Here is a 27,832-nt window from a genome sequence, read left to right on the forward strand (position 1 = left end):
CCAAATCATAAAATCTCAACATGATTTATCCCAAAAATTTCTTCTGGTTCCTATGATGAGCAGATGTAGATTCGCCTTTAGTCATTGTACTAGAGGACAAAGAGGCATAAAACCCTCAGAGAGGAAAACTTCTGACGTCACAGGCTCCTTCCTTTTTGTTCATTTTCACCTCTCAAGTTTCCCTTATTCCCTTTTCCCTGGACCAGGTGCAGGTTTCCGTGCACAATTTTCGTGGTGGTGGGGGTAGCTCGACCCAACCCTTGAAGCTGAATCAAGTTTCAGTCAAGTCCCACCATAAAGTCTTCAGCTTCTCTCTTCAGGTAGTTTGCACTGAGTCAAAAAAATATTTTTACAAAATATTCATTTACTTGAAAAAAGTGTTTATTTTTCCAAAATTATATTTTTGAGACTGACCTGTCCTCCATCTTATTGCTCTTGAGGATGACCATGTTGCACACAACCTTAAATGAAATCCGTTAATGATTTTTAATTTCTGAATTTCTAGAAAGAAGAATTTCGATGAATTTTTTAATTCTCATAATTATTGAAGGAGTTCACTGAAGGTGATAACTAACACCATCGTGGTCTAGAACAATATAATTAACATAATTCAAACCCAATCTGGGTGGCGTATTAGTTAGTTAAGGGGTTACACCACTGCAGAGAGGCAAAAAATAGGGTTTTTTGAGATTTTTTTTTGCTAGAAAGAAAAGTATAAGAATAATTCTTTGGGAGGATATTGTTATGCATCTATTGAAATGTAAAAAACAAATTTTTTTATTAAAAAAAAAAGCAAAATGGCGGCGTAATGGCAACTCTTGTCATCCGATTTTGAAAAACATGGTTTCACTACAAGCATTGCCCAAGGCGTAAAAATTAATGTGGAACAAAAAAAAATATTTTCTCAATCTGCATTAGAATATCTACACAAATACGTAGGGTATTTTTAAAATATTAATTTTTGTGAAATTAACAAACATTTAAAGAAAAAAGTAATTTTTTTTTACCACAAAATGGTTACTCAAATGTCTCTAAAAATCGAAATTTTAACTTGAATGTTGTTTTAAATAATGACTGAATGAATGTAACAAAAATGACAAAATTTTTTTTTCTTGATGTGCTAGAGTTCACTCGTACTTCCACCTTTGGAGTAAAGTTTACACCAAATAAAAAGTGTGAGTGTGGCCTCTTAACAGAGACCATGGGGGAGATCAGCAGGGCCAGTCCTGGGAGATCAACCACGAAATGTCCTAGCGGTAGCGCTGGAACTAATTTTGCAGCCGGATTTGTTGGTAAGGTACCGAACATTACGGCTGCAAAGTCGGAGCAGAGAGAAAAGTCGGTAACGGAGATAGCGTGGGGTGGGGGAATGCAAGTAAAGAGGGGAAATTAAACGGCTGGGCAGGCGTTCTGGATATCCGAACGGCGTTGAGGGAAGCTTTTCCCTCATTAGAGGGGGGGGGGGGATTAATTGTCAAAAATGCAGCTTGACGCGCATCAGTTCTCGGCGACGGCAAGCGAGAATGCCCAATAACCCCCCACGATTCAAAAAGTAATTTCTGCCCTTCTACTGGAGATGAAGAAATGAAACTAACGTCATTCAATTGCTCATTAACTTGTTCATTAATGACGGTAGTTTTGTTTCTTAATCCGAGTTAAGAAGGGAGGGAATAATTTTGAAAAGGTAGCTTGACGCACATCACTTCTCGGCGGCGTCAAGCGAGAATACCCAATAACCCCCCACGGTTCAAATTTCATTTCCCCCTCTGTAATTGTGTGCGGGGTAGTTACCGTGATGATAAACTCAAAGAAAAAATAGAGCCTTCCAGCTTGATCCTTCCCTACGGTTGTAAGTCGCAGGTATACACCTTGGTGCGGCAACACTGTCTCCTGCACTACTACTCACGAAAAGTAATTCGCAAGCAGCAATGTTCTTGTTTATGTGAAGGGAATAATTAATCTCAATCACATAAATTGATGTTCACAAATAGTTAGAAAATCATTAATTATTAGATTAGATTATTTATTCCCTTCACATAAACAAAAACATCGCTGCTTGCGAATTACTTTTCGTGAGTAGCAGTGCAGGAGACAGTGTTGCCGCACCAAGTTGTATACCTGCGAGTTACAACCGTAGGGAAGGATCAAATTGGAAGACTATTTTTCCTTTCATCATCACGGTAACTACCCGCACACAATTAGAGAGGGAGAAATTAATTTTTGAATCGTGGGGGGTTTATTGGGTATTCTCGCTTGACGCCGTCGAGAACTGATGTGCGTCAAGCTGCATTTTTCAAAATTGATCCCTCCCCTCCTCATTCGAATAAGGATCGAAACCACCATCATTAATGAAGAATTTAATGAGCAATCGAATGACGTTGGTTTCATCCCTTGATCTCAATGACAGCGGACAATATCAATTTTTAAATTTTTAAAAATGGATATTGCCCGCTCTAATTTTTAAATTAAAACAATGGATCTATTGTTTAAATTAAAAAAATGGATATTGCCCGGTCTAATTGAGATCAAGTGATGAAACCAACGTCATTTGATTGCTCATGAAATCTCGGATGAATGACGATGGTTTCGTTTCTTAAGCCGAATTAGGGGGGGAGCGATTAATTTTGAAAAATGCAGCTTGACGCGCATCAGTTCTCAGCGGCGGCAAGCGAGAATACCCAATAACCCCCCACGATTCAAAAATTAATTTCTCCCTCTCTAATTGTGTGCGGGTAGTTACCGTGATGATGAAAGGAAAAATAGTCTTCCAATTTGATCCTTCCCTACGGTTGTAACTCGCAGGTATACAACTTGGTGCGGCAACACTGTCTCCTGCACTGCTACTCACGAAAAGTAATTCGCAAGCAGCGATGTTCTTGTTTATGTGAAGGGAATAAATAATCTAATCCAATAATTAAAGATTTTTTAATTATTTGTGAACATCAATTTATGTGATTGAGATTAATTATTCCCTTCACATAAACAAGAACATCGCTACTTGCGAATTACTTTTCGTGAGTAGCAGTGCAGGAGACAGTGTTGCCGCACCAAGGTGTATACCTGCGACTTACAACCGTAGGGAAGGATCAAGCTGGAAGACTCTATTTTTTCTTTGAGTTTATCATCACAGTAACTACCCCGCACACAATTACAGAGGAGGAAATGAATTTTTGAATCGTGGGGGGTTATTGGGTATTCTCGCTTGCCGCCGCTGAGAACTGATGCGCGTCAAGCTGCATTTTTCAAAATTAACCCCCCCCCCTCTAATGAGGGAAAAGCTTCCCTCAACGCCGTTCGGATATCCAGAACGCCTGCCCAGCCGTTTAATTTCCCCTCTTTACTTGCATTCCCCCACCCCACGCTATCTCCGTTACCGACTTTTCCCTCTGCTCCGACTTTGCAGCCGTAATGTTCGGTACCTTACCAACAAATCCGGCTGCAAAATTAGTTCCAGCACTACCGCTAGGACATTTCGTGGTTGATCTCCCAGGACTGGCCCTGCTGATCTCCCCTATGGTCTCTGCTCTTAAGCACTTGTGTATTGGATTCATTTCGATTCCACCCAAAACTCAATTATCCTGCACCTGAACGAGTCAACTTCGATGGAATCCTCAAAAGGAGTTGGTTCTCTTCGTAATATCGGCAGGACCTTCACACTCAGCATAAAAAATGAAACGCAGTTCTTCAACTGACATGTCTGTTCGAAGCTCTATTCACCAGAATATTCAATTCTGGAATGTATTGTTAATGAAATATTGCTAACTTTCATTAGGTATTCCGACGAAAATCTAAAAAAAAAGAAAAATTACTGTGAGTACAGTCAATTTAATTTAAATGCGTTAGAAAAAAAACATAAATTTATTAAAAATCGTCTGTACATGGGAATCAAAAAGGGAGAGAGGAACATTTATCATAAAATACGAAATATTGTTGAATGAGAAACGGACTTTGTCACTTTAATTATGAAAAAAACCGTTGAAAGTTATATGTACATAAAAATTATATACATTATGTACTTGAAAACGGCGGCTGCTTGTATTACTACTTTTGCGCAGTAAAATATTTTTTCCTGCGAAATTTATTAGTTCGTGTGAGTGCCTGAAGAGAGCAGAGCCCTACATAACCTAAAAAATCGCGATATTATACACAAACTCACGTGTACAGTCAGTTTGTGGGAACGAATCGTCTCTGAGTTGACTAAAAAACAATTTCAGTGGGGAAATGGCACAGGGAAAGCTGAAGGTAAAGACCTCGACACCGGGAGGAAAGAAGACCCAGGCCAAAGGGGGTAAAAAGGGCCTTCAAGTGCAGAGACGAAACAGTAAGTCCATTTTCGAGACTATCAAAACAATTCCAATGAGACATTCTGCAACACCAGATGTTTCCAAGTATAAACAAACCGAGAAAAATAACAATAACATAATTGGCTTTAAAAAAGATACCTTAGTCGTTCTAACCGTCTGATGAGTCGTTTTATCAGGAGTTGTTGATAACAATAATTATTCTCAATATTCTCAATTATTCTTCAATAATTTAATTGGCTTCAAAAATGATACCTTAGTCGTTCTAACCGTCTGATGAGTCGTTTTATCCGGAAATGTTGATAACAGTTCAATTATTCTCATCGTGTCAGTTTTATTTTGCATGATTTGGTGTTTTTACTTGCAGATGCTCCCATAAAACCAAAAAAATCAAAGTTCGAGGAGGCTCACAAGCTCAAACAGATGATAACAAAAACAGTGAATAGGGCAATGGAGAATGAACTTCGTGATAAAGCTCTGGAGGGAAAAAAATCACTGACTAAGAAGGAGAGTAAACCCCCGACGTCCCAAAAGTCCTGATGTAAGCTCCCAATAATTACCTAGTCCTTCAAAAAAATACACAAGTAATTTTAAACGTTTAACCTCAAAATTTTTCATTTTGTTACATTTCGGTAATATTTATACATCTCTGATAATAATGTTGCTAAACAATGAGGAACATTTGCTCCTGTTCTCATGGCACACAATCAGCTGGATTCCATGCATCTCAATATATTATTTATCATCTCTTTAGTATTCCTCCTCTAAAATCACATTTTTACAAGGGAGAAGCACCACGAATTTATGGAGACGCCACCTGTGGAAATAGATATTTAAATAGTGGGTGAATGATCAGTTGAGAGTGCTGAGGGATAATTAGAAAGTTCAGAGAGAATTAATTACCACTAGAAGATGACCACTTTGTCGATTTTTCGTTATTGCTGGCGTTGTTCCTTTTGTGAACTCGATTGTACCTTCTTTTCCACTGACTAGTTTGTGTGAAACCCTGGAATTGACGAAATTATGAAATTATCAAGTTGTCAATTTCTTTTAAAAAGGAAAATCAATTTTACCCGAGTGATAGGTATTTTTTGTTTATGTAGATATTTTGTTCTATTTTAATTTTTAGTTACATTGGTGGAATGTTTTTCAATGGATTCGACTAAATCTGTCTTCTCATATACTGTGATATTAATAAATGAATTGGACAGAAAGAAAATAGTTGAGATATTGACTTGACAACTCGAACTAATGCCCAGTGGTTCAGATGTTGACCCCCACGTTGAGCCGTATTAAAATATCCAAAAATAAATTTTAACTGACAAATAGAAAACTGAGGATATCTCTGAACTTTTCAAGAGAGGTTTTTATGTGTGAGTTGATCGACATGGGGGACATCAAGACGAATAAAAAAAGAACTGGCACCTGTCGTTTTTGAGATAATAAAGAAAGTTTTACGTGTAAAGTGGAATATCTTCGAAACTAATGAAAACTTTGTTATCGAAAGATCTAAAAGCGTACGAAATTTCAATTTTTTTCACGATTATTTTTTGAGTTATGACGTACTCAAACAACTTCAGGGAGTAGATGAAAAAATTAGAATAAAAATTAATTACGGCCGGTGAAATGATCTCTCGACTCAGTTGTATCGACGTCGTCGCGACGAGTATTTAAAAAAATAATGGAATTGATCAATCGATTAAGAATTTTTGAGAAATCACTATATCTTCGGAACCGCTTAACAAACGAATCTGAAATTAGTCTCAAAATTTCACTAATGAAAGCTCTAATTGACAAGTGAAATTTCCGTATTGTTGCTCCCACCGTTCTGGAGTAATAATCAGAGTTATGAACAAATGACCCCAGTGTGTGCTCATGCAGACAATCTTTGAAGATATAATTCGTAGAAAGTAGCCCCCCCTCCCCCCCAAAAAAATTTATAAAGCAAAATTTTCTCATTTCAAATATCTAAATAATTTTAAAAAGCTCATTACGATTCCTTGTTGACGATATTTAAGATCCTCGGATTGTTGGTGATATCAATGGCCTTAGTGAGGGCCTCGATGATGTGTTCGACCTCCAGAATGAGATCTCCCTGCAAAACGATCAATAATACATGAAAATCATTCCAAAGTCCACATACACTTCGCTAAAAGGAAAAAACAAATTGATGAGTGAATTTTTCCCAACGTTACCGAGCTAACAACCTTTTTTTAACAAAACAGAAAATTTGCGATATCTCGAAAACTTTAAAAAACGAGTATACGTATTTGGATTAATTGAGATAGAGTACATTAAGATAAATATTTTGAGAGATGAAAAATTGAAATCGATTCGATAGTTTTCAAGATATTTCCAAAAATCGGTTCAGATCGAACTGGAAATTTATGAAAAACGACTGGACTAATCGAGTTTATTTTTCGTGCCCTACGTACGTACGTAGCCCTTAGTAAAACCTGTGATGTCATGAAAATAGACCTTTTTCGGAATAACTTTAATCGTTTGCTCCTGTAATTTTTTAACAGAGTGGGCCAAGTTGACAAGCAGTCATCCAAACATGTTCCTCAAATTTTCCATTTTTACGTTTCAGATGATTCTACATAATTTTCAAACAAAATTAAAAAATCCAAAAATCGGACGCTTACAAAGCTTTTATTCTTCAGTAAAAATGAAGAAAATACCTTATCTTTTTTAAGCTCTGGAGGAATCCTCACAATTAACAGATTATCAGACTCCCCAGTGACCACAAGCTCTTGAATACTTTCATAAGGCAATCGATGCTTGAGCTTCAACGATTTTCCAGTATCGAGAATGTAAACAGCCATTTCCGTTAGAATCAATATCCTCTCTCGTGGCTTATACCCATGACGATCGTACTTGATGACAGGTGTAGAGTACTGCAATAGGGCAATTTCTAATAATAGTATCTATTCGAGTTATTATAATATTTATCTGTTGGGTACCTTGATGGTCTCGCCGGTGGGTAAAATAGTGGCAATGAAGTTCTGCTTAAGTGTAGAGAATTCATTGCCGAGTCTGTCGTCGATGAACCTGGGGCCCAAACTCTTGGAATAAGACTTTTTCTTGTTCTTGAAGAGTTTCTCCGCGAGAACCTTCAGATCGAGTTGCTGTTTGTCGTCTGCAGACAGGGATGATCGGTAGACGTGGGCTCTGTACCTCTTATGTATTTGTTTCAGGTGTTCTGATGCCTTGAGGAAATTATTTAATCATTAATTAAGTTAATCGTTCATCGTTAGCTGGTCTTTGGTGGATAGAATGGATTGATAATCTTTTTCTCTAATTTTTCTTTAGGTCATTTAATTTTTACCAGTGTGATTGGCACTTGGCATCGGAATGGATCCATCATAATTTCAATTGAGGAGAAAATTAAGAGTTGTCAATTTTTATTTGTCTAGTGAAGATGATTCAATTGTCACCACGAAATACTGAATATTTTTGAGATTATTTGAGATATTTTTTGTCCATTTGAAACTTAGAAAAAAAATTCATCATTAATTGGAGAGATATCGCCACATGACTTCGTGTTTTGTCTCCACCGATTGCGTTATTCGGGACAAAATAATTTAATATTATTAATATAATATCATATCATAAAAGCTATGATCATACCAAATTTCAACTTGCCATTCCAATTTTTCATCAAATTATTTGAGTATACAAGACTGAAGCTATTTAAAAACCGGAAAAATGGCAATATCTCGCGATTTTTGAATGAACGGGTTTACATATTTTGATTGATCTGTATGGTACCCACTGAGACGAGTATTTTGAAGGAAAAAAAATGGAATCCGTTGAGTGGTTCCTGAGATATCCAAAGAAATACATTCATGCAAAAGGTCGAATATCTCTGGAACCGCCTGGCCGATTGTGCCCACCCACCCCACGAACCTTCTATGTTATGAGAGCTACAAGTGTACGGAATTCCAACTCGCTATCTCTATTGTTTGTTAATTTATCGCGTTTACAAGGTTTTTGATGATAAAACCTAAGAACGGCGATATTACGCAATTTCATCGAAACAAATGTAGATATTTTGATTGATGTAGATAGGTCCCACTGAGACAAATAATTTGAAGAAAAAAAAATGGAAATCCGTCTCGTAGTTTTTGAAATATTGAGGAAAAACGAAATTTAAAAAAGCTGATATATCTCAGGAACAACTGGGCCGATCGAGCAAAAATGGCGCGTCAAAGTAAAACTTAATTATACTTATCAGGACTTGAAATTTCATATTTTCATCGACAAATTTTCCCGTATTTATATTGAATTTTCTCAAAATTAATCTTGAAAATTTCAAATTTTCCAGTATAATTACCCAAATATAATCGAAAAACATTTTCTCGCGTTTCATAACATCTTAGACAACTTGCAATTAAAAGCTTTCATGCGGAAGCGGAAACAAAAATTCGTCAGCTCTGACTTTAGAAGATTAATCACTTCATTCGTTCCAATTCTTCGCGTTAAATTCCCTCGAAGAAATAATTAAAATCCGTAACCACGAAATTCTAATAGTTTGAGTACCTCTCGACAAGCATAAGGACAAGGAGGCCAAGAGTCATTGAGGACTCCTTTGGGCAGTGTCCTAGAGAGCCTCAGGAGCCACTGAGACTTTGCCAATTCGATGAATGCGGCATTGATATCCGTGGGTGGACCATTTCTCGTTATAAAACCCTCGATGAATCTTCGGATCGTCGCCACCGCTTTCCTCCTTTTCTCTGCCTCCCTCCTGGCCTTCCAACGTCGTGTGTACTTCTGGAGAATTATAGTTGAGTACTTAAGCCTCAAGTATTTTTGTCTCTGCACTCGGCCCTTCCATTTGCTCTGGATTATCGCAGCAATGTCGTTTTTCTTTCGTTGGAATGCGTCCTCAGTTGAGAACAGGGTCTTTGGAAAGCGGATGAATAATTTTGTGCTAAAAAAGATTTTATTTAGACATTAAATCGAATGACAAAAACAAAATTAGGGAATTAATGGGTTTTTTGGTAGCAAAAATTAAGTTTTTAATTTTTTTTTTTGATCAAAATTGAAGTTTTCAATGTTTTCACGTTTTATATTGAAAAACTTGAAGGGGTATATATAGCTTTTGATTGCTCTAGATATTGGGCCTCAAGGGGAACATTTAAAGAACTAAAAAAGTGAAATCAGTCCACTAGTTTTGGAGAGATTCGCGAAAAAAAAACATTTTCAGAACAAAATGAATATCTTGGAAACCGCGATTCCGATGTAGATCATCTTTGGTACGGACTGTTGTCGTCATAAGAGACATGTTCTGTCCAAATTTGAATTTTATATATCAATTTTTGCGAATGCTAGAGAGTACACAATAATTTTTTTTCTAAAAAAATGGAAAATCGCAAATATTCCGGGAAATTTGCAGGAACGGATGATAACTTTCCATTGATCTATATAGGGGACATTGAGGCGAACACTTTAAAAGGAAAAAAAATTAAATCTGCCCATTAGTTTTGGAAGAACTTGCAAAAAACGATTTGACGACAAATAGCTTTTTCTAAAAAAATGTTGGATCGATCGAACTGATATTGTGCATAGAGGTGGTCCTCCTTAAGATCTCCGAATTGTGAAATGCTCACATTTTTTTGATTTTTTAAAATTAATTTATTGTCTAATTTTCTAAAATTTGATTTCGGAAATTTGTCAGGGGGGGGAGGGCTCAAATGCCACATTTTTACATTTAAGATGATTCTATATCATTTTCAATGAGACTAAAGGAATATGAACCTGTGAAAAGAAATAAATTAAATCGGTCCATTAATTTTGGAAATATTTGCAAAAAACGATTTAAAAATCAATCACTTTTTCTCCAAAAATATTCAACCGATCAAACTGATCTTGTTCCCAGAGGTGGTTCTCTTTAAAATCTCTAATTTGGGAAATTTTCAAGTTTTTTTTTTAATTTTTGTAGTCAATTTATTGTTTGATTTTCTCAAAATAAATTTCCAAAATTTGGGACAGGGGGGAGGTGCTCCCAAACTTCGTATTTTTGCATTTGAGCCCATTCTCCTCGTTTCTAATGAGAATTGAGCAATGTGAAAATTGACCAATTACAATTCTTCCACTCGACAGCAAAAAAAGTCTTATAAAATTTAATAATATCTCTTTTAAAATCCTCCACTCACTTTCCCATTTGGTACTCATTATCCGAATACTTGAGGTGTGAAACAAGAAGTTGAACTCCTTCCTTAGCGCTTCCACGATAGAACGGCCAGGTTTTGGGGCACAGGGACTTGTATCTCTGCAAAAATTGTTCATAAGGCCTTCTGTAAGCGAAACCAGCTCGCCTGACCCTCAGATTCTCCATCAGTCCCAGATACTTGACTTGATGAAGAACAATTTTATCGTTAAATTGCCCTAAAAGCCAAACAACACAGATTTAATTAATGTGAATGGTTTCAAGGACTTGAATAAAATAAAATCCATCACCGATGATTCACCTGAAATTTTAAAATCATTTGGCTTGATGCATCGAATGTAAGACGGCTCTTTCCCCATGAGAATATCCACGAGGTTGTTGAGACTATTTTTAAATTGAGTTACAGCTGTATCTGGACGTTTTTTACTCGTCAGGTCCTTGACATCGAAAATAGCGTGAGTTATTGAGTTCGATGTGTGAGACATAACTTCTCGGAGATCTCTGAAGAGAAGATCGTTATTTTTTTCTAGGAAACCGCGAACACTGTAGGTGACATCACCGGCGTAATGAACCAGTCGAAATTCCTGAGGAGAAGGTGTGAATAATTTGTTCATTCAACTAATTAATTTTCGTGATTTCAAGTCATTGGCGAAGGGGTAAAGCGGTGCAGGGGAATAACATAAATTTTACAAAAGACAAAAACTGATTGTCACTACCCTGGTGTGAGTTTCAAAGGGTCAAAGGGACTTACACTGGTGAATAATATAATTTTTATATATAAATAATAATGAGTAATTTAAATAAGTAACGATGGCTGGGAAGTGTTTGAAATACATAAGATTTTATGGGAATTATGAATAATTTTGATTTGTGAATTATCTTTAATTGGAGCTAATTGAAGAGGTTTTGAGTTACCACGAGAATGAAAGAGTTGATTTTTTTAACCGAATGTGATCTTCAGCTGAGATATTTTTCACTTTCCTGAATTGATAAAACGTTTGTACTCATGAAATAAATACTTCGATGAGTAAATTGATTGTTATTTCTTGGAATGATGACAATCATTGAATTCAGCTTCTCCTACATTACGTAATTACGTTATTTTAAATGAATATGTTGCTGTTTTGGGGAAGAAATATAAATTTCTTCTCATTACCATCTCAAAGTTTTTTTCCACACAACAATATCTTCTCACTCAATTATAATTTACGCAAAAAAAACGTAAAAACGTGTTTAATCATAAGAATAATTTTGGTTCTCAAATGCACCAATGAATTTCCGGAGAAAGGAAAACCTTTAACAAGAGATCAAGTACTCTTGTTATTCCGATAAATAAAAGGAACTTTAATTCTAGAGGAGTTCTATTTCTTTCAATCCAACGAATCCCAGAGAACAGAACTGATGTTCATTGGAGAATCCCTTTAACTTTCAAATTTTTAAACTAATTATAGTTCATCTAAATGAAATTCACTTAACCAAATTAATTATTTTCGTTAGTGTAGCTCTCATGCTTTCCACGACGTCCCTTTGAACCCAAATTTTCCTCGTCTCCGTGGCCAATATCGTATTAGTGCAAAATTGTTACTTAACCCACTTCACTAAATTCATTTCGAAAGTCGAATCGGTTCTGCAATCGATCCATCACGTGTTCAAGAGTGTCCTTGCCTATGTCCATCCGGACATCTCGATTTCTAAGAATTAACTTAATCTATTTTCCCCCTTCGCCACTGAACTCATCCCTTCATTCTTACATCTCTCCCCATGATCTTCTGTGTCTGAATGTCTGCCTTCATGTGGCTGATGTAGTGAGGATGGCATCCAAGATTGGAGTTCAACTTTTCCAAGAAACTGAGATCAGTTGGATCCCCAGGACGCAGACACTCCTCATCCATAAGTGAAATTATTCCCTTGTACTTCTCCTCGATGAGATCACAGATAACTTTGTTATTGAAAAACTCCACATGTTCCCAGGTGATGCCCTCCCTCTGGTACTCCTCTTGCTCGGACTTCAAGGTCAGCTGAATGAAGAGCTGTTGGAGTTTCTCGTTGCAGTAGTTGATGCAGAATTGTTCAAAACTTGAAGAGGAAAATAAATTATTTTTGAGGATGAGAGGGGGGCCCTCGTGACCTTGACGTTTACTCACCTGTTCTTCTGGAATATCTCGAAGCCATAAATATCGAGAATTCCGATTACACCGTTGTCTCGGTTATGCTCTGGCTGAAGGGATTTATTTAGTCTGGCGACTAACCACGTGAACAAACGATCGTAAACAGCTTTGGCCAGTGCATCCCTCGCGTAAATAGCCAATTCCCGGTTGAGGGGAGAGATTACCACGTCTCCATGGGCGTCTATTGTCCTGTGGGTAAAGGCTTTTGCTAATTTTTTCACGTCACAACCCAACAGCTGGAAATAAAAAACCAAAAGCTTGAACGATGGATGAAAATCAGTGAAGATGAGGGAATATATTAAAATTTTTGGAATTCTTTTTAAAATATAGTAAAATTAGATATTTCAGTAGGGGAGGGGTAAAACGGTTTAGGGGAAAAAGAGAAAGGGGAAGGGAGAGACAGGAAATTGCTTGTGGATTTTTCAGTTCTGAATTTATTCAAAGTCAATGACGATTTTTATTAGATGTTGAATGATTCTAATTCGGGATTAGTTTCAGATTCTGCTGATGATTATTTATTTGATTGGATCGATTTAGATGGAAAATGTGGACACAATGGAAGGGTCAGATTAGGGTCGATTTAGTCCTCGTGCTCTTCAACTTCGATGGAGGTGTATAGACTTAAATCACCTGTCAAGAGAGAACTAATTGGAATTCAAAAATTAATTGGTGGGGATTTTTTATAAAATTTTGTTCATTATGAAGAATGTATTTAGTGATATTTTTACGTAAGAACAGAAACTAAGGGGAATTACAGTGATAAAATAAGAATAAACAAGTGGTTTGACTGAGACGAGGAGGTTCGTTTCGAGACATGAATGATAAACGATTGAATTTTGGTCTTGATCAGCTAGAGGGCCCCCATCAGTAGACAGATTTTGATAAAAAGTCCACCTGTCCTCGTCAATGTAGGGAAGTAGATTGAATAAATTCTTCTGCATTAATTAGATTTGGCGATTGACGCAGGAAAGTTGTCGGGATACACGAGAGTGTCACAAGCACCCAAAGTCAGTACTTCCCCCCTTGACTACCCCTAAGCTTTCTGTACACTTGCGATCACTCGAAATCGATCTTGAGAAATCAATTTTTCTGTTGGAACCCCCCAATTTAATGAACTATACTTTGGATATTTCTTGACCAATCACATAAGATCTGTGTCGACTTCGCTCTTTTTTTGAAGCACTTTTATTTTAGGATATGTCGTCATTGCTCTTTGAAAATTTATTTCATATAAAAGCATGACCTGATACGTTTTATTTATTCCAATAAAAGTCACTAAACTTGTTACAAGACTCACATTCTTTCTGTAGTAAATGCATGAGGTGTTCAAGAGTCTATTAATATCAAAAAATACTTTCAAAGAAATTTGTCTCAAGATCCCGTCCTAATCGAACGTTATTTAGATGATTTTTTCGTTGATTTATAAATTAAAAATTGTGTTTTGCGATCACTAGACTATGGAAAATTATAAATATATTTAAAAAAACACTAGAAAAATTGGAAACTTTCCAAATTAATAAAATCAGCTTTGGATATTTCTTGACCAATCAAATAAAATAAATGACTTAGCTCTTTTTTTGAATCACTTTTTTTCAAAACTCCGTCGACAATGCTCCTCACAAATTTAATTAATCCAAAATTGCGACTCCAGACACCTCATTTATGCCAAAAAAAATCACCCAACTTGTTGCAAGACTCAAATTATTGTCACAAGAGATCCATTAGGTGTGTCAAGTCCCCAAAAAATCAATTTAAACCGTTTCACCGATCCGCTACTGAATGTCGATTTACAAAAAATCATACGATAATTGTTATTCGATACTTTACCGAAGCAACAGCTTCCACAGATCCTGGCTTGAGAATCTGGGCGACTCCCTCTTCCTCAGTGAAGCCCACATTTCCCATGTGAAGAACAGAAGCGACAATTGCAAATAAATCGTCCTGTTCGCCCTGCTCCAACTCCACTGTCTTCATAGCGTCCAGCACTTGTCTGTACTGACCCACGTCATCAATAGTGTCAACAGTCCCTTTTGTTCCGTTGCTGATGTAGAAATAAGTATCCAAATTGCGCTTGAGGAAGAGCTTCCTCAGGGTTTCGTCGTCAGCCCCAGCCAGGAGCTGATAAAAAATGTGGAAATTTCGCTCGCCCGAGGATTGATGCACAACGCGAGACTTCTCCAGGAGATAGTTGAGGATGTTGCCACCCACGGGATTCCCCTGGAAACGATAACTTAGGTTTAGGGTCTATAGGAATATGGGAAATATATAGTTACGGTACTAGTGCTTTTTGAAGACAATTAAATTAATGTTATGAATTTTGACAGTGACAGTGAGGTGGAAAAATACATGTCAAGGACCTTGGTTTTCCTTCAAATATTTTTTTTAATCATAAAGAGCTCTTGTTTGACGCTCTTTTTTATTTATATTTATTTTTCAAAAAGTCTCAGGGCAAACCACTACACAAAACTTTTTCTTGGTGCCTTTTATACAAAAATTCATTTTTTTTTTCGGCAAATTTCACAGATTTTTTTAAAATGAAAAAAAAGTTTTTTTATTTTGAGAACATTAGTAAATTTTTTTTTTATAAAAAAATAAATTTAAAATTCAATTGAATAAAGTTGATTTTCTATTTTACTTTGAATTTTCGTAACTCATTCAAATCCACTGTTGATAGTATTTCAAGGTCGTACCTGCATTTGAGGCTCTCATTCGAGTGGGTCAGTGTTGTCAACGTCACCAATTGATTCTGACAATTTTACAATGTGAATATGGGACCGTTGCTATGCGTGTTATTTTCTTAATTATCGATCCAAAAAATATAAAAGATGTGCCATTTAAAAAAGCATAAACAATTTATATGGTGTAACTAAAGACAATACTCTAGTTCATTGCCCCCGTCTCGAGATAATTAGTAAAAATCATTTAGAGCTAGTACAGGAGGTAGTTGTGTCGTGTATAGATACCACACATCTCAATCTTGTCTAATAATATCTGGTCCAGTAATATTTTGTCCAGTAATATTTCCAAGTGCTACCAAACCAGATAAATTGACTCATCTCTGCGTCGAGTTTTTGAAGAATATCTCCAAATCTAAGAGAGATAGCGACCCTTTCATAAGAACATTTCTTGTAGCCCTTAATTAGCTCCATAAAAAAGGTTTCGATGAAAAATTTTCTATTTCCCTTAGTTTTCAAGATATTTATCAAAAATTGGTCACCAGTCAGAAGTGACTTATTTCGTTTTGCTAATTCATTATTAAATTAATGAGAGATTAATGACTTTTTGTCTTCTATAAATTAATGACTTTTTGCCTTCTCCTTTGCCGTACTAATAATGATTTCAATAGCTTTTCAGTGGAGAGGGATGTACTCACGTAGAAATCGAACTGAATGTCCATGTACTTTCCGAACCTCGAGGAGTTGTCATTTCTGTTGGTCTTGGCATTACCGAAGGCCTCCAGCACTGGGTTGGAACCTATGAGCTTTCCACTCACGGCGTCGACCTTCTTCTTGTGCCCAGTCGCCGCTGCGATGAACTGGAGGACTTTCTTTGACGCCTCTGTCTTCCCAGACCCCGATTCACCGGATATCAGGATGCACTGATCACGATTCTCTTTTGCTAAAGACCTTCAGTTCGAAATTCATATGTTAATTGCCGATTTTAAAAGATTTTCTAATTTAAATAATTCTTTCAATTAAAATTTTGTTTAATTGGCAACCAACGAACTCCAGTCAGGAATTAGAATAGTGGTACAATTTGTTATTTAATTGCTTTTTTGCAGTTTGCTTGCGGAAGGAAAAACGGACTAAAGACATGGGGAAGACTCCATGGGTCTCATTAAGGTTATTGTCGTGTAAAATAATTACTCGATAGTTTTTGAATGAATTTTTATAGCAAATAGTTTGAAAAAGTAGCTGCGAAAAATTATAGATAAAAAATTATAATTAAAACATTTACGGTTGGAGTTATCCATTTTGAAATTGAGATAGGAATTTTTTGAATTTGGAATAATTTTCCTGGTTGGTAAATTTAAAGATTATCGAAAACTACAAAAAATTTTTAGCAAACTCGATGGCATTTGAAATCGTCATTCTCTCCTCGATTTAAGTATCTTTTCTTTTTTTCAAATAAATAGTTAAAAATAAGAACTTTGCACAGTGTCTTGTTGAAAAATTAACATTTTCTTTTGCATTAGACGTTCAAAAATCAAGGAATTTCTTGACACATCGTCAAAAATAATCCACGGTTTGGAGAACAAGATCTATCAGTTGTTTATAAGGAGGAAATCATTAATAAGGAAGAATACGGAGGAGACATTAATGTTTTTAAAAAATACAATACTTTCCGTAATTTAATTTATATAACACTGACAACATCTGAATTTTATCGATTTGGACTTATGAAAATATTTAAAAGTAGCATATCCGAATTAGAAGTTTTCATAAACTAACGGCTCGTCACTTCCATCAAGTAAAAATTGTTTAGAAAAACAGCTGCATCAGTAAATACAACGAAAGAAATTCAATCAATCGACCATTTTGTTTTTGAAGAATACGACCAGAAAGTTCATAAATTCACATAATCTAGAATAATTAAAATATAAAATATCTAGTAATATCAATATAATCTCCAAAGATTGTGCTTTAATGACATTTTACATCCCATAAACTTTCTACAGAGACTATCGCGCCAACAACCTTAATTCTCGGTAAAAATTAAACATAACAATATCACCACTAATTTTAAAAAATTCTTCATTTCATAAAATTTCTCCATCACATTCCGACTATTCTCAAGACCACAAAAATTAAAAATACAAAACCCCCTTCAACTTTCCAAAACCCAAATATTTCAAAAGTTCCCCTAATTTTTTTTCTCCCATTTTACCCCCCAACTACATCTCCCGATCCATTATCAATAATTTTCTTGCTCCCCTTCCTACGGCTGTAATAAAAAATAATAAAAATTCTCACCGATACGCCGTATCTGCGAGTGCAAAAATGTGTGGTGGTGCTTCAAAAAAATTTCTCCCCTCGTAATAATGTATCGTTGACTCATTGTAAATGGGTAAACTCTTGTATGGATTTACTGACACCAGTACTTGACCAATGTATGTGTAGATAAGACTCTCCTTGAATCGTTTTCTCAGGTTATCGATAAATGCTGTTTCACTGTTGAAATCCTCGAGTAATACAAAATCCTGTACACCAACTCTGTTACGCTCGTGTAAATCCTGCTCCATGATTCCAGTCGTTGGTAAATCCGTTTTTTCCGGTAATTTCTGGTCTCTGAGAAATGAAATATCACATGATATCAAACGAGTCAGAGCACTTTCTACACTTCGACACATTAACTTTAAAATATTTTTATCGTATTCACTCTGAATGACATTTATTCCACAAATTTATTTTTCAGGAATTATTCGGATGGAAAAATTACTACTCCAGTGGATTGATGACGTCACGAAGACGATAAACGTTAGATTAGATTAGAAATCGTCGTGGGACGAGGATTCCAGGGATAAAGCCCTTTGAATCCCTTGAATGTGGTGGTGCTCCAGCTGTTAGAACTCACCCCATCGCTCGATTTTTATTGACCCAATCACTCTGTACTGATTAGTGTCGAATGGAGAAATTAATAGTCTTGTTGCCGGAGCTATTGATCACCGATAATCACTGGACGACTCTTCTTTCCACTCTGGCTTTGTTATTTGTGTGTCAAATGACTTCTCGATCCACGAGCTTAGATAAGATTAAATTATCTTTGATCTTATTGTTTTAGGGTATTCTTTTTTAATTCTTCACTTTCTCATTTTTCCTCTCAACTGAATCTATTTTCGTGACTCGGTGTCTGTCACCCCTCGGGTTCTGGCGAAAGGAAGTGGTGTTGAGAAACCAAAAAATATATTTCCATTGATTTTGAGCCATTGAGTTCGGGTTTTCAGTCTAAATTGAAGGCTTTTCATTTTTTTTCTGTTAATTATGCCTCAGGGAAATATCATCATTGCTTAAAATATTTAATTCAATGTCATTAAGGCGACATTGGAAGATAATTGGAGCTGTATTTGTTGATTGGGTTTTTATGATTTTTTAACGAATTTTCTTTTTCAGAAGTTTGTAAAGGGATTTTAATCAAATGAAAATTAAGTTGTGAGTCGATATTCATCGATTGAATGAATGAAAGCTCGGGTTTGGGGAAAGTGAATTAATTGATTCAGCAGTTTTTTAAGGTTTTTGTAGAGGAAAAATGTTTAGGGGACATATTTTGGGGGATTTTTTGGGGGAAAAGTGGTGGGAACATGATTAGTTTCTGAGGGAGATGGGGTATTTCGATGGTGAGATAGAAATTTTTTAAATATTGGGGGATTTTTTATGTTTTTGAATAGAGTTTCAGAGATTTATTTTTTTTTAAATCAACGACTCGATAGTTTTCCAAAATAAAAATTATTCAGAGTAGGAGCCGCGTCATTGAATAAAGACAAAAAAAATCACATCAATTGATCGATTTGGTTTCGAGAAATAACGACAGAAAGTTCATAAATTTACATAATTAAGAATAGTACAATGGAAAATATATAATTATATCGTAGCTCTCCATGCTCAATGCAGTCAATCAAGTGAGACCATATACTTTCAAAAGATTGCACTTTAATCTAAACCGCTGAATATCGCACCAGCTTTTTGCAGAAAACGTCAGAGATTAGGATTTTTTAATCAACGGCTCGATATTCTTTCAAATAAAAATTGTTTGAAGTAGAAACCGCATCATTGAATACAGATAAAAAAAATTACATCAATTGATCGATTTGGTTTTGACAAATAATTCCAGAAAGTTCATAAATTTACATAATTGAGAGTATTTGCAATGGAAAATACTTAATTATATTTTAGCTCTCCCTACTCAACGCAATCAATCAAGTGACATTATATACTATCTGTCGATAGTATATAAACTAAATATAAAGAAAGAACATAAACTTTTTACATAGACTGTCACGTGACAATATTAAATGGAGCATCAGGGGTTCAAATTTCAAAAAATCAACCGCTCAATAATTTTTCAAATAAAATTTGCTTAACACACAAAACGTATCATTGAAGACAGACACAAACAATTAAACCAATTGACCCTCTAAACCCATAAAAATTAAATCAATTAATCAATGCACCGAATAATCACAATAGAAAATATATAATTACATTTCAGCCCTCCCCACTCAACCCAACCAATTAAACAAAATAATATTAAGACATTCACCTCAATCTATTCCATTTAACATCGCATAAACTTTTCACAGCGACTCTCACCCACAACGACCTTAACTCTACACCTGGATAATCTCGATTGATTCCGTGAAGACTGAAAATCTACGAATCGATAAGATATATTACTCCTCACCAAACAAATCCGCATTAAACAATTGTTAGATTGTTGATCCAAGTGAATTCAATATTTGGTGTTAAAGGGGGAAATTTGTCGGCGGGCAGAAGGGGAGGAAGATAACGGAAGGCACACAGCCATGGGGAAGACTGCGCATTGTTCATTGTACGTGAGTTACTTCCGCTTTTTTTCAAATAAAAAAAAAATAAAAGAGAAGGAATTGATGGAGAGAAGGAAAGCCACTGTACTGGCCTGAGAAATCCTCATGTTATTTTCATGATTGTACTTTCTCGCTGTTTTCGGGGGGTGGGATGGGGGGGGGGGTAACTCTTTGTTTCGGTCTGACACCTGTTCTCTCGCGACATTTAACATTTAAAAAATATTTTTTAAAAATATATATAATATATAATATATAATATATATTACATATTAAATATTATATATTATATATTATGTATAAAGTATATGTATACAGTGCTGTTATGATAAAATAAGTATTTTTAATTCGTTAGAAGCGAGATATTCTTAACAATAATAGAAATGTAAAAAGATTAATCGGCTGTACTTGGCAGCTTTAATTTTTTAAAATGTTCATTATGTTTTTTATCTTTCTAGGTATAATCGTGCGCTTAACGCGCATATTTTATGGTGTGTTGTGAAAGAGAACAGAGTATGAAATTGTTTTTAGACTGACAGACAATTAAGGATTTGTTATTCAATGAAATTACACAGCCAAAAAAACTAGAGCATTTTTCAGCTTAAAAGCTAAATTTTATGATAACAATTATGGACAAGGTTGTTGATAGTAACGGAAATAGCGACCCGGGTATAATGTCATTTGAAATATGATTATTGCCAAAAAACATTGAAAATTATAATTTTCCTATGTATTGAGGTGAATTGATATTTTAGTTATCTGGGGCCTTCAGACCCATATTTTCTGTGAAGTGAACAAAAGAGAAACAAATAAATAAATCATAAAATATATGTTTTATGCATTAAATTGAGCATTCAGTAAAATTCATTATAATTATAAAAATTCAATTATGAAATTAAATTGAATGAAATATATATATTTCATTCATTTTGTAAATATATCAATTTCAATTACAACTACATTAAATGTTGTTGAATGATAAGTTTAATGTATCATATATATTTTAAATATAATATATGTATAGTATGTAAATAATATATGATGTATAGACTCAGTTCAATTTAATTCAATCCAATTGAACGACACATTCAATGTATATGTATGGGATATGCATATGTATATATTTATTATATCATGATATTTAGTCATTTTGCAGACGGGGGTATATTATATGATACCCTAACAAAATAAAATGATGCCATAAAACGTTACGTGAATTCCTCTAATTAAAGATAAGTCAAGTTTTTCTAATCTTAAAAAAAAATTCCCTCTTCACCATAAAAAAGGAGACAAAGCCTTTAATTTCATATTTAATGCCCTTCATATTAAACAATCTTTAAATCAAACCCACGAGTCGCTTACTTCGCATTACGATCCTACACTGAGAGAAATAATGAGTGAAAATCAAAAAAATATTTCCAATAATACCAAATCAATATTTTCCTGAATTAATTCAAATTAGTTTGCTTCGATCTACTATCAACTATTTTCAAAAACTTATTGTCTCAAAATACCTCAAATACTATCAAAAAAATAATGCAAAATAATTCATTTCTTTTTAAAAAATATTTCTTTTGCCACTATCCAAAAAAATATATTCCGATTCACTCTTTTTTTTTTGCTCAGTAGATCAATATAATTTTCTAATTATTGTAAAGGGAGGGGAACAAAATGTAAAGGCCTCAAAAGGTGCACATCTGCAAATTTTATTTTTCTTACTAAATGAAAAAAAATTCGAGACTTAACTGTATAATTTAATATGCACTGCACGTGCACGATTAATTGTACATTTGAAATGTCATTGAAAATTCAAAAAACGAGAATGGAATATTCAATGAACTGTCGAAGGCCCTGAACTTGAATCATTCAAAGACGCCCATGAGTTTTTTGATGGGGCTCAAGGCCACCGAAATATTCGAGGAGAAAATCCAAGACTATTCTCAACCGGTTATTTTTTTCCAACACGCTACGTCTAATTTCTCCTCTTTGTTTGGTTTCATCGGTCTTTTTTTTTTTTTTTATTCAGGTGTGACGGGTCATCGGGGACTGGACAATTCGCGGAAGATGATTGATGGTCAGGATCGATCGACATTTTTTTTGGCGCAAGAAACAACTCTCAGTGTGAAATCCAACGGGAAAATGATGATTTTTTCATCGTCTTCCGAGAAGATCATTCCAACGATGAAGAATGAAAACCCTTCAGGGAATTTTCGTGCAAAAAATCAAGACAGGGTATTAACGTTATTGTTGAAATGGTCTGAGCGCTAAATTTTACGACCCAATGATTTGCCATTTTCTCTTTTTTTCCGTACATTCAACCTCAACAATAGCTAAACCACAAGAGTACTTTGTTGAGATTGCGAGGGGGAGCGTTAAACCCACGGGTAACACGAAAAATATTCATAAATTTCATGGGAATATTTTTTTTCCTCGCTGTTGGAAGGAAATATCAGCACTCGTGACTCACCAGTCTTCCCTCGACACTTTTGTCATTTGTAACGATAGAAATTTGATAAGTATTATCAGGAATTGCTAATGTTGGAAGAACTGGAGGTGAGACAAGTGTTTTCGCTGCGGTAGAGTATTTCAAAAGCGTCTAAACCTCGAATTTTCCCCGGGAACATCGCTTATCAAGATCATCACCGGAGTCTCCAACATCTCCAATGATTAATCGCCAGTTTTTATCCCCAAAATAGCAATTAATCCCGACTAAACTATTGAAACGAAGCATTTAAATATTCAATATTCTTTCAATGTTCTGGATCCAACATAAAAATCAACATAATTTTATAATTGTCTTTTACAATTTAATGTCAACTTAAAAATAAAAAAGTAAGTTCACACTGTAAAATCCATTTGAATTTCATTTCGCTTTAAAATGTTGTTTTTTCGAATTAAAAAAAACCGAATATTTTCGTTATAAAAATCAAAAGTGAGATGAAAATCTCGTAACTAAGTCAAGCAACCGTGACTCACGCTCCAGATGCACTCGAATATATCAATTGAACACTGCAAATCCTTAAATAAAAGTGATAAAGACTTTCACGCTGTTGGTACTCACCCACAAGTCACTAAATATCCAATGCTAAACTTTAAATCACTGACAAGCCATTTGGCCCCCAGGGGTAGGGGGGTGGTATGTTGATGGTACCCGGGGAACGGGTGTTTGCGAACTGTAGTCAAAGGGTCAGAGAAAATGGTCTTTTGAAAATATTTTTTTCAAACATCACTAGTTGTACGCTTGAACCATGCCACGACGTGACTAACACGGGAGAGTAACGGAGTCGACCATGGAGTAGGCCCCACTCTCTCTCTTCAACCGTCCCACGAGGACGAATTTGTGGGAAGGAGAAGGAGGATCGCCACCTCGATATACCCATACCACCGGTGACTATTGTAGTGGAGGTAGCGTGAAAACCCTCGAGTGCATTTGTCCCTCGAAAAAATAATAAGTTTAAAGGGAATGGAATTGGAGGAGGAAAATATTTGGGAAAAGGTGTCAGTCTTTGGGTGGGATTTAAAAAAATTTATTTTGGGGTCAACGGGTGAGAGGGGGGGAGTGTAATTTTGAAGATTGTTCATTGTAAATATTGAATTGAATATTAATTGGTGAGATGAGGAAGAGGAAAGTGTCTTAAATATTTAATTAAGATGAATTTATTGAAGAGATTAATTGAAATGGTAGAGGTGCTATGTGATGGGAGCAATAAGTTGATACTGTTTTTTATTAATTTTTCTTTAGATCAATTAATTTATATTGATGTAATTAGTAATTGGTTTGGAAATGGATCTGCCAGAATTTCAATTGAAACGAAAATTAAGAGTCATCAATTTTGATTTGCTTGAAAATAATTAATATTTTCGAGATTATTTGAGATATTTTCTATCCATTTGAAACTTAAAAAAAAATTATTTATTCTAGAGATATCGCCACGTGACTTCGCATTTTGTCCCTGCAACAGGTGCTGGCATTCGCCAGGGGGTTTAAGAAGATATATTTAATCAATTAGTAAGATGAAGTTTAACAAAAAAATTAATTTTCTATGATATAATACTTTGATATCATAAAAGCTAAAATTATACCAAATTTTAACCTACCATTCCAATTTTTCGTTAAATTATTGAGTATAAAAGACTGAAGCTATTTAAAAAACGGAAAAATGGCAATATTTCGCGATTTTCGAATGAACGGGTTTACATATTTTGATTGATCTTTATGGTACCCACAGAGACGAGTATTTTGAAGGAAAAAAAATTGGAATCCGTTGAGTGGTTCCTGAGATATTCAAATAAATACTTTCATGCAAAAGGTTGAATATCTCTGGAATCGTCTGGTCGATTGTGTCCATCCACTACACAAACCTTCTATGTTATGAGAGCTACAAGTGTGCAAAATTTCAACTTGCTATCTCTATTGTTTGTTAATTTATCGCGTTCACAAGGTTTTTGATGATAAACCCGAAAAATGACGATATCACAAAATTTCATCCGGACAAATGTAGATATTTTGATCGATCTAGATAGGGCCCACTGAGACGAGTAATTTCAAGAAAAAAAATTGAAATCCGTTTAGTAATTTCAAAATGGACAGCAACCTTAAAATTTCATATTTGGATAATTACACTTATCAATAATTCCAATACTTAAATAACGAATTGAAATTTAGTATTTGAACGATTTCATATAATGGACAAAATTCCCAGTACTCTTAACATTTCATATTTTTATTGACCAATTTTCCCTTATTTATTTTAAGTTTAAAAAAAATTGATCTTCAAAATTCCAGATTTTCCAGCACACAGACATCTACACCATCATTTTTTCACGTGTCACCACATCCTAGACAACTTCAAACAAAAATTAGAGAAAAAAATTCTTCAAATTCAAGGCTTCCACTCGCCAGCAAAAAAATCTTTAAAAATTGTGTAACCTACCCTTATACGAGCTATAGACATCACCCACCTCTGACATTTTTTCCAAAAAAGATAATGACCCTAGGTACACGATTCGCACGAGTGATTTCAACTCCCTGATTTTTTAATGCAACTAGGGGTGGCTGGAATAATTCAGATGTTGTTTCCGCATTAACCAACTTTATAAAAAATCAATCGAATCGAGAGAGTGAGGGGGTTGTCTGGAGGGTCAAGTCCAGCCAACTACCCCCTGGTCAGTCTATCGCGCGCGTTCAACGTGTCAACTACTTGCCACTGTCACGCGCCAACCCCTGGAATGATTCCATCTGTAATATCAACGTGAGTTTAACAGTCCTCAGTGTTTTATTTATTGTACCTTATCATTCACCCCTCGTTCAACGAAAATAACTATTTTTGAGTATTTTACGTTTTACAATTTTTTTTAAATTGCAGACCATCCCCTAGTGATTTTTCACGGTTGCTCAGGGGAAAATCCAATGACGTTTGATGAATCACAGTCGAAAGCTGTCAAAATAAATTTCTAATAAACGTTTTTAAGGGATTTTTTTTTGCTAAAAATTATGTGCTTTTTGCACGCGGTGTGACCGATATTTTTACGATTGTGAAAGGACTCAAATTCATCGTAAACATAATAGCGTCGATAATATCTGTAAACAAATAATTGAAACTCTTTGTTTACTCTTGGGAATTATTTAATGCCTGTGTTGGTGCTTGTTTCCATTATTTTTTCATTTGTCACGTTCACTCACGTTAGTTGAGGGACTAAATGATGAGAAAAATAAAAAATTGAAAAAGCAAAAGTTATGAATAAGAAATAAATTAGTATAATTTAGGGGGGAACTCGTCTACTTAATTTCATCTTTTCATTTTTCATGCATTTTATGAATTTTCTGTGAACCACGATCTACAGTTTATTTATTTATTTAGTTAATTTAGATGTCTCAAAAATTCTTATAGTCGTTCCCCCATTATTACAAATTTTCTATACACTTTAATGGATTTTTGAAAAATATTATGAAACACAGTTATGAAACTTCGAGAGCTATTCAATAATAACAAAACTTAAAAACGGAATATTTTTTTTCCGAGATTTTGAAAAAACTAAAAATAAGAAGATATCGACAATAACGCGAAAAATTTCGAAAAAACTGTCAAATGATATTACTTGTGAATAATTAATGTATCAGGTCCATCGAACGAGAAGTCAGAGGATGGTGCTGCTGAAGAGTCCTCCACCGGGTCGTAAAAACCAGACGAATCCCCGGAGATCGCGAGGCAACAGTCCCAGCGATGTTAAGTCCCGGGGCAACAGTCCATCAAAACCCGGAGCCTCATCAGTCCGTAAACCAACAATTCGTGCTTCCAGAAGCGAGTGAGTACACATTTTGACAGATGTCATTCAAACGGTCCTCTATCGATTGAATTGTCAGAGGAAAAAACATAGAACGACATTAAATAGAAATTAAAGACACGATGAGAACTATTTAATGATCATTAAGGAAAAATTGAAAAGAATAAATAAATAAATAAACAAAATAAATGAAAAAGAAATTTTTTTAATGAACGAATTTCAAAAAACGATTCATTTCCCACGATTTTCTTGTCAATATTTTGGAGTAAATCAAATATATTGATAAATAAAGCAAATAAGTTCGTTGAATAAACAAATTTCGAGAAATGATTTATTTCTCTGATTTTTTTTTCTCTAAAAAATTAGATAAATCAATCAGTTAGTTACATAAATAAGGAATAAATTCGTTTAAGCGTCGAATTTTGAGAAATCATTTACTTTCCCTATTTTAAAAAAATTTCTTCCAAGAAAATGCAATCAATAAATCAATAAACAAAATAAATAAAGAATAAATAGGTTTAATGAACAAATTTTGAGAGCCTATTTATTTTCTATAATTAAAAAAAAAATTTTTCAAAAAAATGCAAGTAAATAAAATAAATAAGGAATAAATTATGACGAAATTTCGAGAAACCATTTATTTCCCGTAATTTTTATCGAATTTTCCTCACCGCACACGTGACTGTTTAGATCTAGGGCGATGAGTTGTTCAAAAAAGTCGCAACGTAATTGAAAAAATTATCACCTCTGTTTGTTAATCGATCACCTGTATTTGTCAATCGAAATTTTCTTCAGCACCATCTGTGTGCACTATCGCGGTGAAAATAGATAATAAAAAGAAAAATATAATGAAGGGAAAATATTGTGATGTGTTGTCATGGGAAACGTGATGAGACATCGCGTTAATACACGAAGAATACACGTATTATCGATCGTTAAGACCTTGCCCGTGTGTGGTGTATGCCACCGGAAATCGATATTCTAATGTCCAGTCGCCTCACTACCTATCGGAGGAAACGATCGAGCTTTTGTCATCCAGGGGCGCGAAGAAATATTTTTGTTCAGGTGAAGCTCACCTGGGGAAGGCACAATTTCATTCAGGAAAGAGTATTTTAGATGATTTTAATCAGGGGAGTAATTAAATTGAGGGTCGAGAGTTCTTCATCGCATAATAACTCTTCATCACTGACATACAGTGATAGATGAAATCATTTTTATTAATCAATTTTTATAATTAATGAGTATCAATGTCTGGGGCTAATTTGAAATACAAATTTTATGGGGATTATGAATAATTGATTTGTGAGTTATTCTTAGATGAATTAAATTAAAGAAGTTTTGGGCTCACGTCATAGGTATTCGCCACGAA

The 27,832-nt window shown here is 34.8% G+C and overlaps 3 protein-coding genes across 17 annotated transcripts in view; 2 read left to right on the top strand and 1 right to left on the bottom strand.

Annotated features, from left to right (window-relative positions):
- Nucleotides 1-18,354, bottom strand: LOC135166077 (unconventional myosin IC). Of its 5 annotated transcripts, none has more exons than XM_064128042.1 (17): nucleotides 18,216-18,354; nucleotides 17,615-17,929; nucleotides 16,015-16,267; nucleotides 14,469-14,858; nucleotides 12,618-12,877; nucleotides 12,225-12,549; nucleotides 10,775-11,057; nucleotides 10,460-10,691; nucleotides 8,844-9,234; nucleotides 7,265-7,510; nucleotides 6,983-7,198; nucleotides 6,296-6,396; nucleotides 5,205-5,307; nucleotides 4,557-5,118; nucleotides 3,585-4,366; nucleotides 415-461; nucleotides 1-330 (listed from the first exon to the last, which is right to left on the bottom strand). In XM_064128042.1, the coding sequence occupies exons 1-14, from the start codon at nucleotides 18,218-18,220 to the stop codon at nucleotides 5,104-5,106; spliced, it is 3,135 nt and encodes a 1,044-aa protein (XP_063984112.1). In that variant the 5' UTR covers nucleotides 18,221-18,354; the 3' UTR covers nucleotides 1-330; nucleotides 415-461; nucleotides 3,585-4,366; nucleotides 4,557-5,103. The 5 variants fall into 5 exon arrangements, with proteins under 5 accessions (XP_063984112.1, XP_063984110.1, XP_063984109.1 ...); XM_064128040.1 differs by having other exon boundaries at nucleotides 3,585-3,788; nucleotides 4,008-4,366; nucleotides 4,557-5,307; XM_064128039.1 differs by having other exon boundaries at nucleotides 3,585-3,788; nucleotides 3,948-4,366; nucleotides 4,557-5,307.
- Nucleotides 4,180-20,080, top strand: LOC135166080 (uncharacterized). Of its 5 annotated transcripts, none has more exons than XM_064128053.1 (3): nucleotides 4,180-4,321; nucleotides 4,669-4,842; nucleotides 19,939-20,080. In XM_064128053.1, exons 1-2 carry the CDS (start codon nucleotides 4,222-4,224, stop codon nucleotides 4,839-4,841), a joined length of 273 nt encoding a protein of 90 aa, XP_063984123.1. In that variant the 5' UTR covers nucleotides 4,180-4,221; the 3' UTR covers nucleotide 4,842; nucleotides 19,939-20,080. The 5 variants fall into 5 exon arrangements, with proteins under 5 accessions (XP_063984123.1, XP_063984122.1, XP_063984121.1 ...); XM_064128052.1 differs by lacking the exon at nucleotides 19,939-20,080 and adding an exon at nucleotides 15,988-16,129; XM_064128051.1 differs by lacking the exon at nucleotides 19,939-20,080 and adding an exon at nucleotides 13,140-13,276.
- LOC135166078 (kinesin-like protein KIF12) overlaps nucleotides 18,285-27,832 on the top strand; it is a 20,695-nt gene continuing 11,147 nt past the window's right edge. For 4 of the 7 annotated variants that reach the window (XM_064128043.1, XM_064128045.1, XM_064128046.1 and 1 more), the window contains exons 1-5: nucleotides 18,285-18,423; nucleotides 20,107-20,186; nucleotides 22,205-22,410; nucleotides 25,229-25,430; nucleotides 26,300-26,484. In XM_064128043.1, coding sequence (XP_063984113.1) covers nucleotides 22,367-22,410; nucleotides 25,229-25,430; nucleotides 26,300-26,484 — 431 coding nt within the window. In that variant the 5' untranslated portion in view covers nucleotides 18,285-18,423; nucleotides 20,107-20,186; nucleotides 22,205-22,366. Of the gene's footprint in view, nucleotides 18,424-20,106; nucleotides 20,191-22,204; nucleotides 22,411-24,183; nucleotides 24,188-24,964; nucleotides 25,104-25,228; nucleotides 25,431-26,299; nucleotides 26,485-27,832 lie in introns of those variants that run through there. The other 3 variants (XM_064128044.1, XM_064128049.1, XM_064128047.1) reach the window with 3 other exon arrangements.

Source organism: Diachasmimorpha longicaudata, chromosome 9 (genome assembly GCF_034640455.1).
Source record: "Diachasmimorpha longicaudata isolate KC_UGA_2023 chromosome 9, iyDiaLong2, whole genome shotgun sequence".
NCBI classification, from domain to species: Eukaryota; Metazoa; Arthropoda; class Insecta; order Hymenoptera; family Braconidae; genus Diachasmimorpha; species Diachasmimorpha longicaudata.

What these genes read in the sequence shown, in the direction of transcription:
- LOC135166080 (XM_064128053.1), top strand. Translation starts at nt 4,222, where the DNA reads ATGGCACAGGGAAAGCTGAAGGTAAAGACCTCGACACCGGGAGGAAAG. An exon ending in TCAAGTGCAGAGACGAAACA is followed by an intron (nt 4,322 to 4,668) that starts GTAAGTCCATTT and finishes TTTTACTTGCAG; the next exon opens with ATGCTCCCATAAAACCAAAA.
- LOC135166077 (XM_064128041.1), bottom strand. An exon ending in CTGTGGAAGCTGTTGCTTCG is followed by an intron (nt 12,878 to 14,468) that starts GTAAAGTATCGA and finishes TTTTATTTCCAG; the next exon opens with CTGTTGGGTTGTGACGTGAA. An exon ending in AATGAGTACCAAATGGGAAA is followed by an intron (nt 9,235 to 10,459) that starts GTGAGTGGAGGA and finishes AATCTTTTTTAG; the next exon opens with CACAAAATTATTCATCCGCT.